Genomic DNA, 18,733 nt, shown 5'->3' with positions numbered 1-18,733 from the left:
TGTTTGACATGACGCCTACATGTAGTGTGAAATTAACAAGGCAGCCAACAATGCCTCTATATGTATATATATAGACCTACAATGTAGAGCAGGTGGTTCTAACACTCTCATCATATGTTTGTGATAATTAATATCACTTGGATTATCATAAAGTTATTATTTCAGTTTGTGATAATTAATATCACATGGATTATCATAAAGTTATTATTTCAGTTTGTGATAATTAATATCACATGGATTGTCTTAAAGTTGTTATTTTAGTTAGGCCTAATTACTTCATGTTGTTTATTGGTGTTTTCATGGAGATGTGCGGTCAAAGGCAAATTATGAGACATGGTGTTGATAAATAGCTGTCGGTACATGTACATGCAGATATAACAGTTCCTTACAGAGCCAATAATAAACAGATCTGATATTTATACCAAAGTTATGGTTAAAGGGAAATTGTTGGCTAAAATAACTAACACATTTATTTGATTACTTTAATTCTTTGTACTACAATTTACAACGAGCAAAGGCTGTCAATGCAAAGGCAAAGTAACAAACCAGATGTACCCTCCCCGATCTTGCTCATAAAAGAGTACAAATTATGTATGAACATGGTAACAATTTTGTTAACAACAATTCTGATTTATTCAGTTAAATAGAGATGTTTGTGGTATATTGAGCTTTTGAGAACTACTTAACATGCTTAATAGGGTCAAATCATGTGTACCATCTGTCACGTTGGTTGGTGAGCCGTTTGCTGGCTGCAGGCAGCAAAGACAAGTAAAGGAACCAAGGTGCACCTGTCATGTTAGCAATTTTTCCAAAGGTTGTATTTTTTGTTTAGAACCTGAAACCACCTGAAATGTTTGTCAACATGTGAATGGACATGCAGGCTTATTAACTAAACATATTTTTAAGCACTCTCAAATAAAAAAAGGGTTATGAAGAAGTAGCCTGCATTTTCTGCCAATTTGTTTAATAAAACAATAGAAAAAAAAACAATTTGGGGTGATTTTGTCATCGGGTACTAAAAAGTTCCATCCATTGGCAAAACTGCTAATATGATGGTAGAAAAGTTTTACACTGTCAGCAGATAATTCGAAATAGTATAATTATATGATATTGATATGATAATTTACATGTATATTATATATTTGTATCATGGTTATCAATGATGGAAAAAAGATTGTGAAGGATCTAGGTGGATTAGAAGTAAACAGTTGTAGGTCTGGAATTAAGACAAGAGGTCACATACATGTAGGTTAAATGCGAAAAGTTTTATTTGTATCCGATTTCTTAGTTCACAGAGCAGCAGCAGGTTGATATGGAATAAAACAGGCTAGAACTTGTCATAATTGCTGGGTGTTTTTTTCCGTTGACGAGTTGGCATATGACTTTTTGTCATTAGTTTAATTTGTATGGTTGTGCTGTCTAACCAATCGGGGCTGGTCATCTTCTGCACACTCCTCTTCAAATATTTGATTTGTTTCTGTAAAGCATGTTGGTCTCTAGATCCCATTGCATTTAGTGTCCATGCTGTCACACCAGTATGACGTCTGTGTAGCAACCATTGTGCAGTACTAGATGTACACATACAAGTACACACTAAGCATGTTATGTGCGTCTAGCGGGCTGCATCAAACTCAAATAGGAAAATGACAACATGTCTTCAAGAGTTTCTTTTTGGCGTAAAATCAAGTGAGTGGGACTTCTTCATCATCTGGTTTGCAGTCTCTGGCTCATAAGAATATTTTTAAATATTTTTTTTTTTTTTTTTGGGGGGGGGTACTGACTTCATTTCATGGTTTTTCAAAAAACATTACCGCATTACATGTAGCTGCATTGTTTCTGAATTATTATGACTTGGTATTTTGTAACTAAGATTGGAGCATATAAAAAAATATAAAAAAGCAAATGTGTGATTAAAGGCCAATATTTTAATAACTTGAAAAATGCCCAAGTTCATGAATGTGTTCAGAGTAACTCATTTGTTGTAGATACGTAGAGTGTTCCATTTGTTAGTATTTTTTGCTAGTATTTATGATCTCTTCACAGGTTTCCTGAGATACTAATTTCAGTTTGAATTCAGTGTATAACTGTAATTATTGTATTATAATACATGTATAGGTTTTCTCGGTCAAATTCGGCAATTGAGCAGTCAATTTCATTTTCATGCGTTCGAATTAAAGCTGTTAATTTGCCTCTCCAGTTGATACTGGGTTTCAAATTCAGAATTCGGCCATTCAATTTCGTTTTGAGTCAAGTCAAATTCCTTTAGCACTCTGTTCAATTTAGCACATCGTCATTCTTTTTTGTGAGGCATACGCCCCAAGAAGCGTCTGCGAATTTGAATGCTGCTTTGATGAGTTGTTAAATTGAATGATTATTTTGTTAAATCGAATGACGCAACATTACATTTGACTAATCATAAAATGAAATTGAATGACCCTTTTCAGTAGCATTCAATTTCGCGCAAAATAGAATAGTTTGGTGGTTAAATTGGCTGCTCATTTGCCAAAATTGACCGAGAAAACCTATATCTTAATCATTCCTCTCTCTGGATTGAACTCACATGTAATGCTCTTAAACTGTATTTTCTTGGCTTTTCATTCTCTTTTGGTTTCTGTCTCCCGTTTCCCTGTTAGGTCAAAGAGGTTAGGCACATCTGTTTCCAAGGCCTTCACTGATGCTCTTTCCAAACTTGAAGTAAGTCTTTCTAAACATAACTAATACATAAATAGATGTTTAATTTGCATCAGTACTTGCTACTAAAATATAGAATTCGAACATCCTCTAGCTACCAGGCAATCTTGGTACATGTAGTCTAGTTGGTATTCTAGAATTGAGAAAGTCGTGGGTTCGAATCCAACTCAAGTAGAATGCCTCATGTTTTTTCAACAAAACTCTGGAAGTACTGAGTATTTATGTGTAGTCCGGTAAAACCAAAATGATACATAAATGTTTCTATAGAAAAGTGGAGTATACATTGTATACTTTGAATACACTATGAATGAGAGTTTCAACCTAATGTGACTTTGTGATATACATGAAATCACGGGAAAATTATTTCTTTTCTTTATAATTAATTTTATGTGTTTTAAACACAAACAAAAACATCTACAAACCTAGCATTCTTTAAAGGCAAAGGGGATGGACAAGGTTGCCCAAACTGTATTTCTGAAACATTCACTATTTCTACATTTTATGGTTGCCATATCACTTTGAAACAAGAAAACAGTCTTGTTGAAAGGTTAGCTTTTTCTGTTTGGCAGCTGTTGTTTTTTGAACGAAAACATCTCACCACTAACAGAGTAAATCTCTACTTTATTGTATGTTAACTGGCACAATGCTTGAAGGACTAAACAAAACACTCACACGCCTCACCCTTAATAACAAAAAGGGGTAATAACTGACACGGATTTGATGCAGGTTTTTCAAAATAAAGAAATAACAGAAATGTTTTGCAGAAATGGAACGTCCCTCTTACATTATAAGGACAACATTTATTTTAAAGATCTGTGATAATTTGCAGTACTTAACATATTTTAACCATTCATTTTTGTAAACACAAAAACATGTATATTGGTCCAAATTGTATCGTGGAAGAAAACCTTTTAAGACATGTTTTTAGATAAAATTGGTGAAAATGAAAATCTGGGAAACCGCAAAATAAAAATAAACTTTTACATCCATTTTCAAACTCGTGAATTCTGGAACCTTTAAAGACAGCTATGTTTGAAGCAGTTCTTTTTCCTGTAACAACATAGTATTTAAGGTAGACTGTGAAAGCCTTGAAGCAAAATTAAATCTGTGGGACCAAATTGTTCTAAAATGTACAAGTATGCGCGAGACTTGCATGGTTTGTTGTCTTTGTCTACCAATGATCACTGGTCTTTGTGCTGGATAGAACATGTCGCTGGAAATATAATTTAGCATGTATGTAATTCAAATAATTCTGGAAAGAGGTTTACGTATGTTACGATGCCTGCTGCTATCCATTGTGGTTTTACATGTTTTTATAGGTTTTGCTTATGTGGGAGGCATTGTAATGTCATTTTTACAAGTAGTTTACGTATGTAAGAGATATGACCAGTAATATTGCATGCAGAATTTATGACACGTCAATAAGTCGAACACTTTTTATGAGAAGACATTTGTTTGTGCTTTATGCAGGATACTTTTTTACTGGTACAAGTGATAACATAAAAACTGAAATAAAATATTCAAATTCAAACAGTTTGGAAAAAACCCAGTTATAAAACATTTTAAATAAATATGTTGAAAACTGAGATGATGTTATAATATCTCGATTTCAACTTATTTATTTAAAACAAGCCTTAGGTTATCATTTTACTGCAAAAGTATTTCGTAAACACCTTTCGGTATTAAGTAACAATTTGAGGATATTCAATCTCAAGGCAGAAACCTTTCTGTTAAATCTGTATAACTTTTAAACCAAATAAGACTCAAAGTGTTCTTCATTTGTTTGTGTTTGTTAAACAGCACAGCACCCGTTTGAGAGTTTTATTTGTTTGTGTGACACTAACATGAGCACTTATTGTTTCTGTTCAAGACTTTGTAAGTGTTCCTGCAACAGCAATAACACCTACCTGTATCCTTTTCAGAACCAACCCAACTCATTTAGATATAATTGTTACATGGTGTTACCGCAACAAACACAACTCATTTAGATATAATTGTTACATGGTGTTACGCAACCAACCCAACTCATTTAGATACAATTGTTACATGGTGTTACCGCAAACCTTTCTATAACATCCTTTTGATTATTTTTTTTTGGTCTGGTGTTTTTTTCAGTGTTTGTGCATTATCGCCAAAAACTATCAATTGTATTCTCTTTTTTTGTTGGTCTGGTTTTTATTTTTAAGTGGCAACACCTCTTTTATAGTTTTTATTCTTCTATGTCTAAAAGGTAATTACTCTTGAAAAGAATCATGATCAGATTTATCTCACAATTTAAGAAAACTTAAAACATTGATAATACAGAAATCAGATACTGACTGCCCTAATTAACAATAATTATGCAAATCGATCAAATTGCACTCCCAGATTTATTATTTGAATCTTGTTTTTAACTGATCAATGCAAACAGGTGTTTAGAATCAGCCATTACAGATTAACGGATCCTGTTACTGTGGGCACACTTTCTGTGGACATACTTTTCCCCAGTTGTTAACTCTCCCATGACATGTTTTGTACAACCTTTGTAAAGTGTCCACGCAGAATATGAATTCACACAATACCAATTTATACCAACAGTGGCATCACTAACAGTAAACCACAATACTCAATAGCAACCATGTTGCTATTGAATATTGTGTTGTTTGGTGTCATCATTGTTTTCATGTGGACATGGTGGAAGATGAAATAGAATACTTTCACTTGTGAGATCATAATATAAGAACGCATAGTCACAGATTGCCCATAACTAAGTGCTACATCAGATCATGCTTCATCAAATCAAAAGACATTCACTGTCCAGGGTCCAAGGCCAACAAGCCCACAATAAAGCTAGAGCTTGCATGGTGTATTGTACAAAATGTATGTTACTAGCTTCTTACTTCTTCACACAATGAACACTGAGTAGTTTTCTGCTCATCTGATTGGTTCCTGCAAAACAAAACTGCAGCAAGTCACACAATTGCCTCACACTCTGACACTACGCGGAAACCAGTCATTTGTTGCTTAAAGATCTACTCACCTTGGACCAATTCCTTACATGGAGAGCTCCCCTTAACAACCAAATTTCCAAAACAGTGAAAAGATGTTGCTTTTGTTGTCTGCCAAATACTGCATATTGTATTTTCATTGTTACAGGTTCCCTAGCACCTCTTTCATTTTGAGCCTACACACATTCCATGAAAAAAGTTGTTCCATGAAAAAAGTTAGAATCATTTTTAAATGATTCTAACTTTGATTTCAATTGTTTAAAAATGATTTGAATCCTAAATACAAATAAATACATCAAAACTAACCTGAGAAAATGTAATATCAAAAGGGCTTTTTTTGAGATATCGCCGAAAATATAACATTTATTTCCATCCTAAAAAGTACGTAAAAGTATGCAGAAGACAATAATCAGTACTTCTAACCAAGTTTTGATTATTTCCATAATTTTAAGAGTGGTTACTAAAAGTAAACCCTCCCTCCCGTAAAAGCAGTTACCTTACCCTCCAGTTTGATTGTAATATTGGTTCAGAAAATGAAGCAGACAAAGAGCAGGACTTTTACTGCTGTTCATCATTGGATTGTTCAGTTCTTTCTCTCTGTTGTCATTGTGGATTATAATTGAATTATCCTTGCTTTGAGTACATCAGGTACATCAGTGATTGTAGGTTATAATTGAGTTTGAGTGGAGGACTACAAATAAAGAGAAGACTGCTCATTGTATTGTGGTTAAGGTCAAATATTCCATGACTGCAATTTAGCTTTCATCTTGAGCAAAGTTGAGAAAAATGTCACAGAATAATGTGTACTGAGCGGTTTAGGAAATGTACATTAGTATTAAGGTTTGTTTGCATACAATGTACAATGTACAAGTCATCCGCATGTGATTTGCTGATAATCAAAGGTCATAAAAAGGAAGTCAGATAACATGTGGAATTTCTTTTATCGAAAATGATAAAAATTGTTTTACCTTTTTAAGATAAAATTGATAATGGAATAGACACTGCTAACAAAGCCAATTTTTGAAAACATGAATCAATTTACAGTAAACCAACTTCTACATGAGCCAACTAGTACGCACATCAGTTTGGGCACACCCAAGTCATGCGCACATCAAGTCATACTCGTTCCATTTCATTTCATTTTATTTGCCAGCAAAGATGAAAAAACACATACAAAAAAAATTGTCATCAAAGATTTACAAAAACAAGCACTACAATAGTTTAAAGAAAAATACACATATGTTAAATACACGTACAAGCAAAGTACTGAGGAACCTGGCCGGGCCGCCGGCAGATACATGAATTATACGTAGGAAACAACCTCCAGTGGGGGCAGTACACAAAACACTAGAAACAAAACAAAAGACAAGAACCCTGGCACTATGGAAAGCCAATAGTGACAGAAAGTCACTTTCAAAGTGGCTGACATTTTTGGTTTCCCATAACAATGAGCCTGTTTGCAGGTACATTGTTTTATCTCTACTCTATGAAGAAATGTTTCAGGGGAAAATCATTTCATGGAAGTGAAACACTGAAAAAAAACTTTTTGGGATTCAATGAAAAAACTTCTTTAAACTGATTGATTTGGTTAGTTAATTCTACACAGCAAAACCAGGTGACAGAACACTATACTTTCTAACAAAATACAATGTAATTAAAACTTCTCAAACAAAATGCTTTCAAATAAAACTGAGGGAATATGTTTTCATTTGTTTTGGTTCTGTCAGAATATTGGTACTATTCACATAAACAAACAAAAATGTAAAATGACCTTTAAACAAAAGGTGAAATTAAAATGGCAAAGCCGTGTTAAGTAATTAATATTCACATCTTACTAAAAAAAATTAGTGGCCAAACTTACCTAAATAGTACATTTTAGTGAAGTATATTTAAAGACAGTGGACACTATTGGTAGTTACTCAAAATAATTTTTCCCATGTCTGGATATCTCTTTATACTTTTACTGCCCAGATTATCAGCTGATATTTTTTTCAAAATGTATAGGTTTGAACAGATGTTTAAAGAAGGTTTTTATTCATGTTGGCAAAGCAAGAACCATTCTTCAAATATTTACTTGACTTATTTGTTTGACAGAACTATTGAAAGCATCAAAAACACACAAACCCTCTGTTTTATAGTGATTGTGATGATTTCGTTATTCTTGATTTCATATTTGGCATGTCAACAAAACTTAAAAAAAATAAAAAAATAAAAATAAAAAAATTTAAAAAAAACTCCCAGATCCGCCCAAAAAAAGGACGATCAACAATTTTTTTGTTTTATGTGGCCTTACGCTGCTTTCAGCAGAGCCTTGAAATTTGGCCCAGTTGGCCCTTGTGTACAACAGTACAACAAACATACAAACATCTACATTTTTTTGTAGGGAGAAATACCTGTGAATTGAACCATTTACTGATTTGTAACCGGCGGGCTTATGAATGGTTTGAACTTTAGTTGAGCTAAAATGGCTGGAAGTGCACACACCAAGCTAAAGATTACAATCAAAATCTCACTGTTGGAGCATGAATACGATAAATCCCAAAGGCGCTGGTTGCTAGACCTAATTATTATGGGTTATCGCCACCCTAATAAAAAGTAGGTACATGTATGTGTAAAATGTTCAGGATGCATTTCTATCTTAGGGTACACTTTAGCTTTAAGCAAGTTTTTAAAGTCCCAAAAAATAGTGACAACAAGTACTTAAGAATTGTGAGGCTAACTTCAAAGGTAGATTGACTTAAAGGGAAGGTACACGTTTGGTAATTACTCAAAACAAATATTAACTTAAAAACTGACTTGGTAACGAGCATTGGAGAGCTATTGATAGCACAAAATATTGTGAGAAACGGCTCCCTCTGAAGTAGCATAGATTTTGAAATAGAGGTAATTTCTCACTAAAATAACAAAAAAACTTCTTGCTACATGTAGAAGTTTTTTATTCCTACTGAAAGCACACAAATTCGTCAAACAAGGGTGTTTTTTCTTTCATTATTTTCTCCCAACTCTGATAACCAATTGAGCTCAATTTTTCACAGGTTTGTTATTTTATTCATATGTTGAGATACACTAAGTGAGAACACTGGCCTTTGACTATTACTTTAAAGTTGGTAAAGTTAAGGACTATAAGGTTAGGTTTATAATATTTACACCATTTCAGTATAATTATTGCTCAAGCAAATTTGAACTGGCAAAAAACAAACTGAACAAGAAATGTCAAATGAAATTAAGTTTTTAACTGAACTTAATTATCTCTTCGTAGGATTTCCTTCACTTCAGTCCTTCAGGTAGAATGGCACATCCCCCTCTAAAAAAGAATTCCTTACTACATCTCCAAATTGAGCCTTGAGTATTTTAGGAATGAAATTTGCTTTAAATGTTACAATGTGACCTTTTAAATTGTTCAGTGATCTCTATATGTCACGTATACATTTGTACTTAAGATAATTTGTGATTTCCCCATGGATTTCCGATGCTTGAATCTGAGGTCTCAAAATCAAATTCGTGGAAAACTACGTCACTTCAGAGGGAGCCGTTTCTCACAATATTTTATACTATCAACCTCTCCCCATTACTCAGAATCAAGAAAGATTTCATGATAATAAGGGAATCAATCTGTGGTGAAGAGGTTTTCAACTAGTGGTCTGGTTCTTGATAATTTTACCAAGACTGTAATTAAAACCTACACATTCCTGACTAACTCCAACTCTCCAGTTGCTAAAAGTGTTTTTCTAAGCAAGGCGATTGATTTCTGCCTGTAATATATCCCCTTGCATGTGGTGCCTGTATCTCAGGTTTTTACACATTCTTCAAGGGAGTGTTCTTAAAATTGAACTTCAGGGGTCAAAGTGTTCAAGCTTATGACATTGAACTCCCTTGTTGTCATTTGCAGGGCCAGATTACTCGAGAAAGGGCATATCCAGAGGCTGGAGTTACCAAAAAGATATACACATTTTAAGAACATTAAAGAAAGAAAAAGCTATTAAAAAATAGTCTGCTAGGGTACATCAGGCCAAAGTCCGTCATTACTCCATAGCATTGAATGGTATTCATCAGATCAAAGGCAACATTTGTATTCAAAGAGCATACTGTTGTTTTGTTACACGGTAAATAAAAAAATAAAAACAAGACTTTCGACCTTGTCCAGTCAAATTTTGTGCACTCGTACGTTTACTGGCAAACACTAAAACTAGTGGCCTGATCTTGAGTTTACACTCTGTGAAATAACCCACAATTTTGCTTAGGTAATTTTAAAACTTATTTATTATAAAAAATGGTTAAAAATGAGAGGTTTCCTATAACATTACAATGCCCAAAAGCCACTTCAAGGTAAGGGTTTACACTTAACTTATTGAGCTGTCTACACAAACAATTCTGTCACCAGGGTACATAAATAATGCCACCTACTACAGACTGAAACGGGGTTATACCCCCTTCAAAGTCCCTAAAGATCTGCAGGGATGGGTATCATCCACTATACGAGTATGGCTAGTAGAACAGAATGCACTGTAGGAGGAGAATTCTGTTCAGTTTGTTGATTGAACTACCTCCCCATGCCAGTATACCATATCTAAGATACGATCCAAGTTGGTGATAATAAATGTCTTTGACTTTAAGAGTCTTATGTTTAGTAAAGTAGGGACTTGTATGTGAACAAAAATCAGCAAAATTAATGGTACGTAAAGCCCGTTTCTGTAGGAGGAGAATTCTGTTCAGTTTGTTGATTGAACTACCTCCCCATGCCAGTATACCATATCTAAGATACGATCCAAGTTGGTGATAATAAATGTCTTTGACTTTAAGAGTCTTATGTTTAGTAAAGTAGGGACTTGTATGTGAACAAAAATCAGCAAAATTAATGGTACGTAAAGCCCGTTTCTGTAGGAGGAGAATTCTGTTCAGTTTGTTGATTGAACTACCTCCCCATTCCAGTATACCATATCTAAGATACGATCCGATTAATGTGTTATAAAGTCTAGTACTTTTGCTGGTAAAAGAAATTTGATCTTATTAATCACCCCAATATTTCTAGAAATTATTTTACATAACTGGTCAATATGAGAATCCCACTTTAATCCCGCGTCAATATATAACCCCAAAAATTTATAACACTCAGTTTTTGTAATAACAGTGTTAACAATTTTAACATCGCAAGGAATTTCATTGTCAGTATTGCTAAACAACATGAAATTGTTTTTTTCAATATTGAGAGACAGTCCATTGACCCTGAACCAGTTTGCGACATGTATCAGTTCAGTGTTGACCTTATTAATTAAGATTACTATGGGAATAAAATAAATTTGAATCATCAGCAAATAATTTAAAAGAAAGTTCATCTGAGGATTGTGTGAAATCATTAATATATATTAAAAAGAGTAATGGTCCTAATATTGATCCTTGAGGTATGCCATGTTTTAGGATTCTGGTACTTGAATTAGTACCATCTATGGACACATATTGAGATCTGTTAAAAAGATAACTTCTAAACCAATCCAGTGTAATTCCTCGAATGCCATAATAGGAAAGTTTATGCAGTAAGATATCATGGTTGATTGTATCAAAGGCTTTCGAAAGATCAAGGAATATCCCCAGTGTGTGCTTAGAGTCATCGATTGCTTTGGAAACCTTATCAATAAAATCTAAAAGGGCATGGGAGGTTGAATGTTTACTACGAAATCCAAATTGGGAGTTTGACAAAATACTGAATTTATCTAGAAATTTAATAGTACGTGCATAAACACATTTTTCAAAAATTTTAGAGAAACAAGTCAGGATAGATATTGGTCTGTAATTGCTAACACAACTAGAGTCACCTTTTTTAAAAACAGGGATAACCTTTGCAACCTTTAACTGAGATGGTACAACACCTGTCATAAAAGAAGTATTAATAATATGTGCAAGTGGTTCACATATGGCAGTTATTGAGTGTTTGATAATAAACATGTTTAGAAAATCGTGTCCACAACTCTTTTTGTTTTCTAGATTGTTAACTATATCAGTAACCTCATATTTATTAACTGGGGTAAAAAATAAAGAATTTTTGTTGGGGTTAGTCAGGGTGTCAGTAAAACTGAGAGAAGTATTTGTTTGTTGGATTTTACTTGCAAGGTCCGGACCAATATTGGTAAAATATGAGTTGAAGCAGTCAGCAATTTCATCAGGACTGGAAGTTAAATGCCCATCAGAGATAATTGTTTTAATAGTTTTTGAAGATTTGTTCTTGTTTAAAATTGAATTAATTTGCTTCCAAGTGTTTTGAACACTTTTTTGAGCCTTTTCAAATTGATTGGCGTAATAGTTTTCCTTAGAAGTTCTTAAAAGGCTAGTTAGTGTATTTTTGTATTTAGTGTACTTATTTTTGTGTGGAATTGTAGGATTAGACATATATTGCCGGTAAAGTTTATTTTTCTTATTAATTGATCTTAGAAGTGAGCATGTTATCCATGGTAAGTTAGGTGAATGTTTACGACTGGGTTTATGGTTGTGAGATTTAGGTGGAATATCTTTATCATACAAATAGTTAAACTTATTAATAAAAACATTGAATGACTCTTCCGGGTCATTGCAACAAAACACATCAGCCCAATTTGAGGCAAATAGGTCCTCGTTAAATTTCTGTAGAGAAATTAAGATTGGAATGATTATTATTATGACTGCTAGTGCTACTATTGGGGACATTGGAGTTTGGGGACTGTATGTACATAAAGATCGGCAAATGGTCTGAAATATCAGACATTAAGATACCTGATTTGGGACAAGGTAATATGTTACAAAATAAGTTATCAATAAGAGTAGCAGAGGTATCTGTAATACGGGTAGGCTTGTCAATTAGTGGGAGGAAGGTGTTGGTAGCCAGTAAATCCATAAATGACTGGGAACAATAATTCGAATAATTAAGTAAATTGATGTTGAAATCGCCTGAGATAACACAAGGTGTGTTGCAGCTTATGCTAGAACAAATATTTTGAAAAGTGGTCATAAACTCATCGTGGGCAATAGATGGCGCTTTGTATACAACTCCTACAATAATATTTTTTGCTTTTGGTTTTGAGATTTCAACAAATAAGGATTCAAGCGAATCATCTGAAAAGAACCGTTGGTTTCAACTCCTAGAGTTGAAGAGTTGAAACCAACGGTTCTTTTCAGAACCACCCCAACTCATTGGAGATAGTCATTACATGGTGTTACCGCAAACCTTTCTATAAATCACAATAGTGTACCTGTACCTAATGAACATTGTACAATGTACATGTTGTTGTCTAGGAACAAAAAATAATGGTGAACATTTCTAATGTGCCAATTCTTCATCAATGATAGTCTTGGTGCCATTATCTCAAATAAGGTGGAGGTTGTTATAAGAATGTTTTTATGAGACAAACCAACCATAATACAACATCTTGAAAAGGAATAACAAAGTGAGTCTAGCACACGCTTCTGCAAGCAAGCCAGAAACTCAGGGCAATTCAAGCACCTCTTTACGATAAGTGTACTGGCATGACTGGGTTCTTATTAACCTGTGCATTAAACACAACAGACATGACCAATGGCTCTATGTCTCATCTGAAGTACAAAGTGACTGTGGTCAAGTGTATTGCTCAAGGACACAAGTTCCATGTCTGGGACCTGAACCTACACTCTGACAACACCAGAGTTTGTGTGCAGTGCACTCGACCTCTACCTAAAGTAATCAATACATATAGAACTTCATTAACCTTGCTAATTTAATGTGTGTCTTAGAGTGATACTTCATTCGTAGACACACAACGTAACACAGAATGTTTCCCTTCCCCAAGAATGCAGTGACATTACGATAACATATCATCAGTGTGGGGGAGATGCAGGCAAATGATAAAGTGATCAATAGTTGTGTGACCAAGCATATCTAGCAGTAGGATAAGACCCTATGGTACAGTTGATGCTGACTGGGAAACAAGCTGTAGATTTCTCATGGATGATAACAGGCATAGGCTCTTGTGTTTGATTAGCTGCTTCATTACAAAACATGTAAAGGTAATCTTTCACATAATACAGTTTTCAAACTGCGTGTTCTTAAAGTGTGTGCTTGATAGCGGCACTGTGTATGCAGATAAAAATCAGGCTTGAGTTGGAAGTCGGACGATTGTACTTTTCTTCAAGCAACATCCTCTGCTGGTCTTCATCAACATGTAATCGGTCCAACACATTCTCATGGTCACACACTGGACTTGGTATTCACAAGAGAGACAGAATCCCTTATTAAGAAATGCAATGTTTATGATGTGCAAATGTCGGATCATTTTGTTATTGATGTACAATTAGACATACCTGTACCGAAACCCCAAAAGACTTTCACAATATCTCGTAATTTCAAGGCAATTGATAAGGAGGCATTCTCGACAGCTTTATGTGAGTTTACTCGGGGTTTCAACTACCAAGGAGATGCTGAATCTGGGTTCAACTGGTACAACAAAACCATGCAGTCACTTCTGGATTAATCTGCCCCTCCAACTGCCAAAGAACGTCCAGTTCGTCGGAGGATGCTTTGGTACAACAATGACATTCATTTAGCACGTCGGGAAAAACGTCGGGCTGAGCGAAAGTGGAGGAAGACTAAATCAGATGTTGACCGTGATGAATTCTTGAATAAACAGCGTTATTCATCAAACCTGATCTGTCGCACAAAGATAGCATACTTTCAAAGAACTTTGTCAACATGTGAACATAAAGATCTCTACAAGACTGTTGATTATTTGTTAAATAGAAAGGTGCCATCTCTCCCTTTTCATGACTCAGTTGAATCATTATGCAATAACTTTTTAACATTCTTTGATGATAAAGTAAAAAGGATTCAGAGTAGCATTAATGATGATCTACATCATTCCATTGATCTTATGGGTAATCAAGTGCATATTAATTCACTCTCTTACTTACATCCTGCAACTGAAGATGAGGTATTAAAGATTATTTTGTCATCTCCTAGTAAGTCTTGTAGTTTGGACCCAATTCCCACTTGGTTTTTGAAGGAACATGTACATTTTCTTCTTCCTGTACTAACATATATTGTTAATTCGTCAATGCAGACTGGCACATTCCCTTCGACAGCACGGTCCGCCATAATCCGACCTCTTATCAAGAAGCAAAATCTTGATAAGGACTGCCTTTCCAGTTATAGACCTGTCTCTAATTTGAGTTTTATTGGAAAGTTAATTGAGAAGGTTGCTTGTCGTAGACTCACAGTTTACATGAACGAAAACAACTTGTGGGATCCTAACCAGTTTGCATATAGACCATTTCACAGTACTGAGAGTGCACTTATTAAAGTCAAAAATGATATTTTATCTGCCATGGATAAAGGTCAGGTAGTTTTACTTTTGTCATTAGATTTGTCAGCAGCTTTTGACACAATTGACCGTCATATTTTGATTTCTCGTTTGTCAACCAGGCTAGGTATAGAGGGTGTAGCCCTGAGTTGGTTTACGTCATACTTGGATGATTGGTCTGCATGCGTTGAGATCAAAGGGAAACATTCGGTAGTGGCTACCAACACAGTCGGTCTACCTCAGGGTTCTGTATTTGGACCCATTGGTTATACTATATACACGTTACCTGTCTCAGATATTGCTAGACATCATAAGGTTTCATATCACACTTATGCAGATGATACACAGTTGTATTTTTCATTTGATCCTAAGCAACCAGATAGCCTAGATACAGCATTGCAAACCCTTTCAGCGTGTGTTATGGATATTAAAGTAGTTGGATGGGAAAGAACAAACTTAAACTTAATGAGCAAAAGACAGAATTTTTGGTAATTGGCTCTAAACACAACTTGCGCAACATGAACAATGTCATTTTTACATTTGGAACCACTCAGATTGCACCATCAACATCAATCAAGAACCTTGGTGTATATTTTGATTGCAATATGTCTATGTCTTACCAAATAAACCACCTTTGCAAGTCTGTTCGATTTCAGTTAAAAAATGTGTCACAGATACGGAAGTATGTATCTGAAGAGGCATGTCATCATGTGATTCGCAGCCATGTTCTTTCCCGGTTAGACTATTGTAACGGGTTGCTTACAGAAGTCCCACAGGTGCATATTAAGAGACTTCAAAGTTTGCAGAACTGGGCTGCTCGTGTTATCTTTAGGTTAGATCGCCGTCATGATGCCATGCCTCTTCTAAGATCGCTTCATTGGTTACCAATTAAACAGAGGATTGTATTTAAGATTCTTTTATTCGTTTACAAATTCTTTCACAATCAGGCACCAGTGTATTTTAATGAATGTATTCAGTTGTATCGACCTTTGCGTACAAATCTTCGCTCCAATGCAGATCCATTTCGCCTTACTTTTCCCATGACTCACAGTAAGGCGGGAGATCGAACATTCACTGTTTCAGCAGCTAAAGAGTGGAATGAACTTCCCTCCTATATTAAATCTGCTGAAACAGTGAATGTGTTTAAGAAGATTCTTAAAACCTACCTTTTTTCTAATTGATTTTTTTTTTTTTTTTTTTTTTTTTTTTATATTGTTGTTTGTTTGTATAATGTTTAATTTATTGCTCTTTGTAAACGCTGTGATATGGTTTTACCATGAATAGCGTACCTAAATGCTTAATAATAATAATAATAATAATAACTTCACTATGTTGCAAGATTAGGGCTATATTAATGTATGTGATGGCACAAAATAACTGTTGACAAGTGAACAAATATAATGAAACAAAATGAACCTATTGATTCAGGAGGTGTGTCAGTAACCCCTTGACTGACCCTCTTGGGTCCAGGCCTATTTGTCATAGTCGAACAGAAGAATCTGTATACATGGTAGCGCAAGTTAAAAGTTTACAAATGAACAAATATTAAAAAACAAAATCAACCTTGATTCAGGAGGTGTGTCATCAGTAACCCTTTGACTCGCCTTCTTGGGTCCACGCCTATTTGTCATAGTCAAACAGAAGAATCTGTATACATGGTAGCGCAAGTTAAAAGTTTACAAATGAACAAATATTAAAAAACAAAATCAACCTTGATTCAGGAGGTGTGTCATCAGTAACCCTTTGACTCGCCTTCTTGGGTCCACGCCTATTTGTCATAGTCAAACAGAAGAATCTGTATACATGGTGGCGCAAGTTAAAAGTTTACAAATGAACAAATATTACAAAACAAAATCAACCTTGATTCAGGAGGTGTGTCATCAGTAACCCTTTGACTCGCCTTCTTGGGTCCATGCCTATTTGTCAGAGTCAAACAGAAGAATCTGTATACATGGTGGCGCAAGTTAAAAGTTTACAAATGAACAAATATTAAAAAACAAAATCAACCTTGATTCAGGAGGTGTGTCATCAGTAACCCTTTGACTCGCCTTCTTGGGTCCACGCCTATTTGTCATAGTCAAACAGAAGAATCTGTATACATGGTGGCGCAAGTTAAAAGTTTACAAATGAACAAATATTACAAAACAAAATCAACCTTCATTCAGGAGGTGTGTCATCAGTAACCCTTTGACTCGCCTTCTTGGGTCCACGCCTATTTGTCATAATCAAACAGCAGAATATTATTGTATGCATGGACTGAGTAAATGAGCGGTTGTCTGTTGTTCATTATTCACCATAGAAGAAAAAATTGTGCATTGGAATGGGAAAACATCTCTTTGGGGTAATTCTAGCAACAAAAATGTAACAGCAATGCCACTTTATTTGTCAGGAGCCATTTTGTTGCTTCTAGCCTTTTGTAAGTGAAAATAAAGTACCTTGTGTGGCTGGGAGACTGGCACTAAGGCAGACTGGTGTAGAGCCTGGCCATAACATTTTCAGTATTTGATTCCAGCAGTTCAGGTAACTGGTTACCATGATTTTGGGGGTAAATCATGTTTCAAAACATTACAAAAACAATAAAAACTAGATGTTCATATAATATCACATTATACTTGGTATCGCTTGCCAAGAAGGGTTGATCCGGGATCCTAATTGATCCCTATGGTTTTAATAGTCAATTCAGTTTTATTAAAAATGCAATTTCTTGCCCCTTGGGTCTTTTCAGCTGCTTTTCATAGTCAAACAGCAGAATCTGTGTGTATACATGTACATGATGGCACAAATTAACAGTTTACAAATGGTGAAATATAGTGAAACAAAATGAACCACCTTTCGGGTCCAGGCCGTTTTGTCAAAATCAAACAGCAGAATCTGTTTGTACACATACAATTGTAGACTGAGTAAAATGTGTTTAGATAAACATGATAATACATATATGGAAAGGTTTGCAGTACACCATGTAATGACTATCTCTAATGAGTTGGGGTGGTTCTGAAAAGAACCGCTGGTATGGTTCTTTTCAGAACCACCCCAACTCATTAGAGATAGTCATTTCATGGTGCTCTGATCAAAACGTCGAGTTTAAAACCAACGATTCTTTTCAGAACCACCCCAACTCATTAGAGATAGTCATTACATGGTGTTACCGCAAACCTTTCCATATCGTATTTCCACCATGCAAAGTTTCAAATCCTACTTATGATAATACATGTACACGGACTGAGTATTTTTGGTTGGTGCATAAAAAAAATGCATAAGAACGGGAAAAAATCTCTTTGGGATAATTCTTGCAACAAAAATGCCATTTTATTGCTTCTATCCTTTTGATAACGGAAAAAGTATTGTGCGGCTAGGAGACTGGCGTAGAGCCTGGGGCCCTTCTTCCAGGCACACAACATTTTCAGTATGATTTTATCAGTTTGGATGGTTACATTACCTTGGTTTGGGTTATAATATTTCAATACATTGTGAAAACCATGAACCAGATGTTTAAAATAAAATTATATCCTAAAACATAAGAGGTCTGGTCACCGAATTGTATTCCTTGCCAAATTAAGAAGGGTTAATTAGGGATCTTAATTGATCCCTTTTGTTTTTATAGTCAATTCAGTTTGATAAGAAATACTAATTCTTCTCTTGTTCTGTTTTTGTTTTCCAGGAAATGAGCCATGATAGTCGAAACAGACAGTTCCATAAACTATTTAGTTTCATACCAAGTAGTGAAAGAGTCATTGTATGTAAGTATTTTAGTGAGGAGTC

At 34.9% G+C, this 18,733-nt stretch overlaps 1 protein-coding gene across 4 annotated transcripts in view; it reads left to right on the top strand.

The window, feature by feature from the left end:
- Positions 1-18,733, top strand: part of LOC117295982 (GRAM domain-containing protein 2B-like) — a 73,401-nt gene that overhangs the window by 34,165 nt on the left and 20,503 nt on the right. For all 4 annotated transcript variants that reach the window (XR_004519707.1, XR_004519706.1, XM_033778811.1 and 1 more), the window contains exons 5-6: positions 2,634-2,694; positions 18,633-18,711. Coding sequence is in view for 2 of the 4 variants with exons in the window: in XM_033778811.1 (XP_033634702.1) it covers positions 2,634-2,694; positions 18,633-18,711 (140 nt within the window). In the remaining 2 variants the exon portion in view is untranslated. The remainder of the gene's footprint in view (positions 1-2,633; positions 2,695-18,632; positions 18,712-18,733) is intronic.

This window comes from Asterias rubens, chromosome 10 (assembly GCF_902459465.1).
Source record: "Asterias rubens chromosome 10, eAstRub1.3, whole genome shotgun sequence".
NCBI lineage: Eukaryota > Metazoa > Echinodermata > Asteroidea > Forcipulatida > Asteriidae > Asterias > Asterias rubens.
The sequence above is the reverse complement of the archived record's forward strand: the minus strand, read 5'-3'. Positions and strand labels throughout refer to the sequence as shown.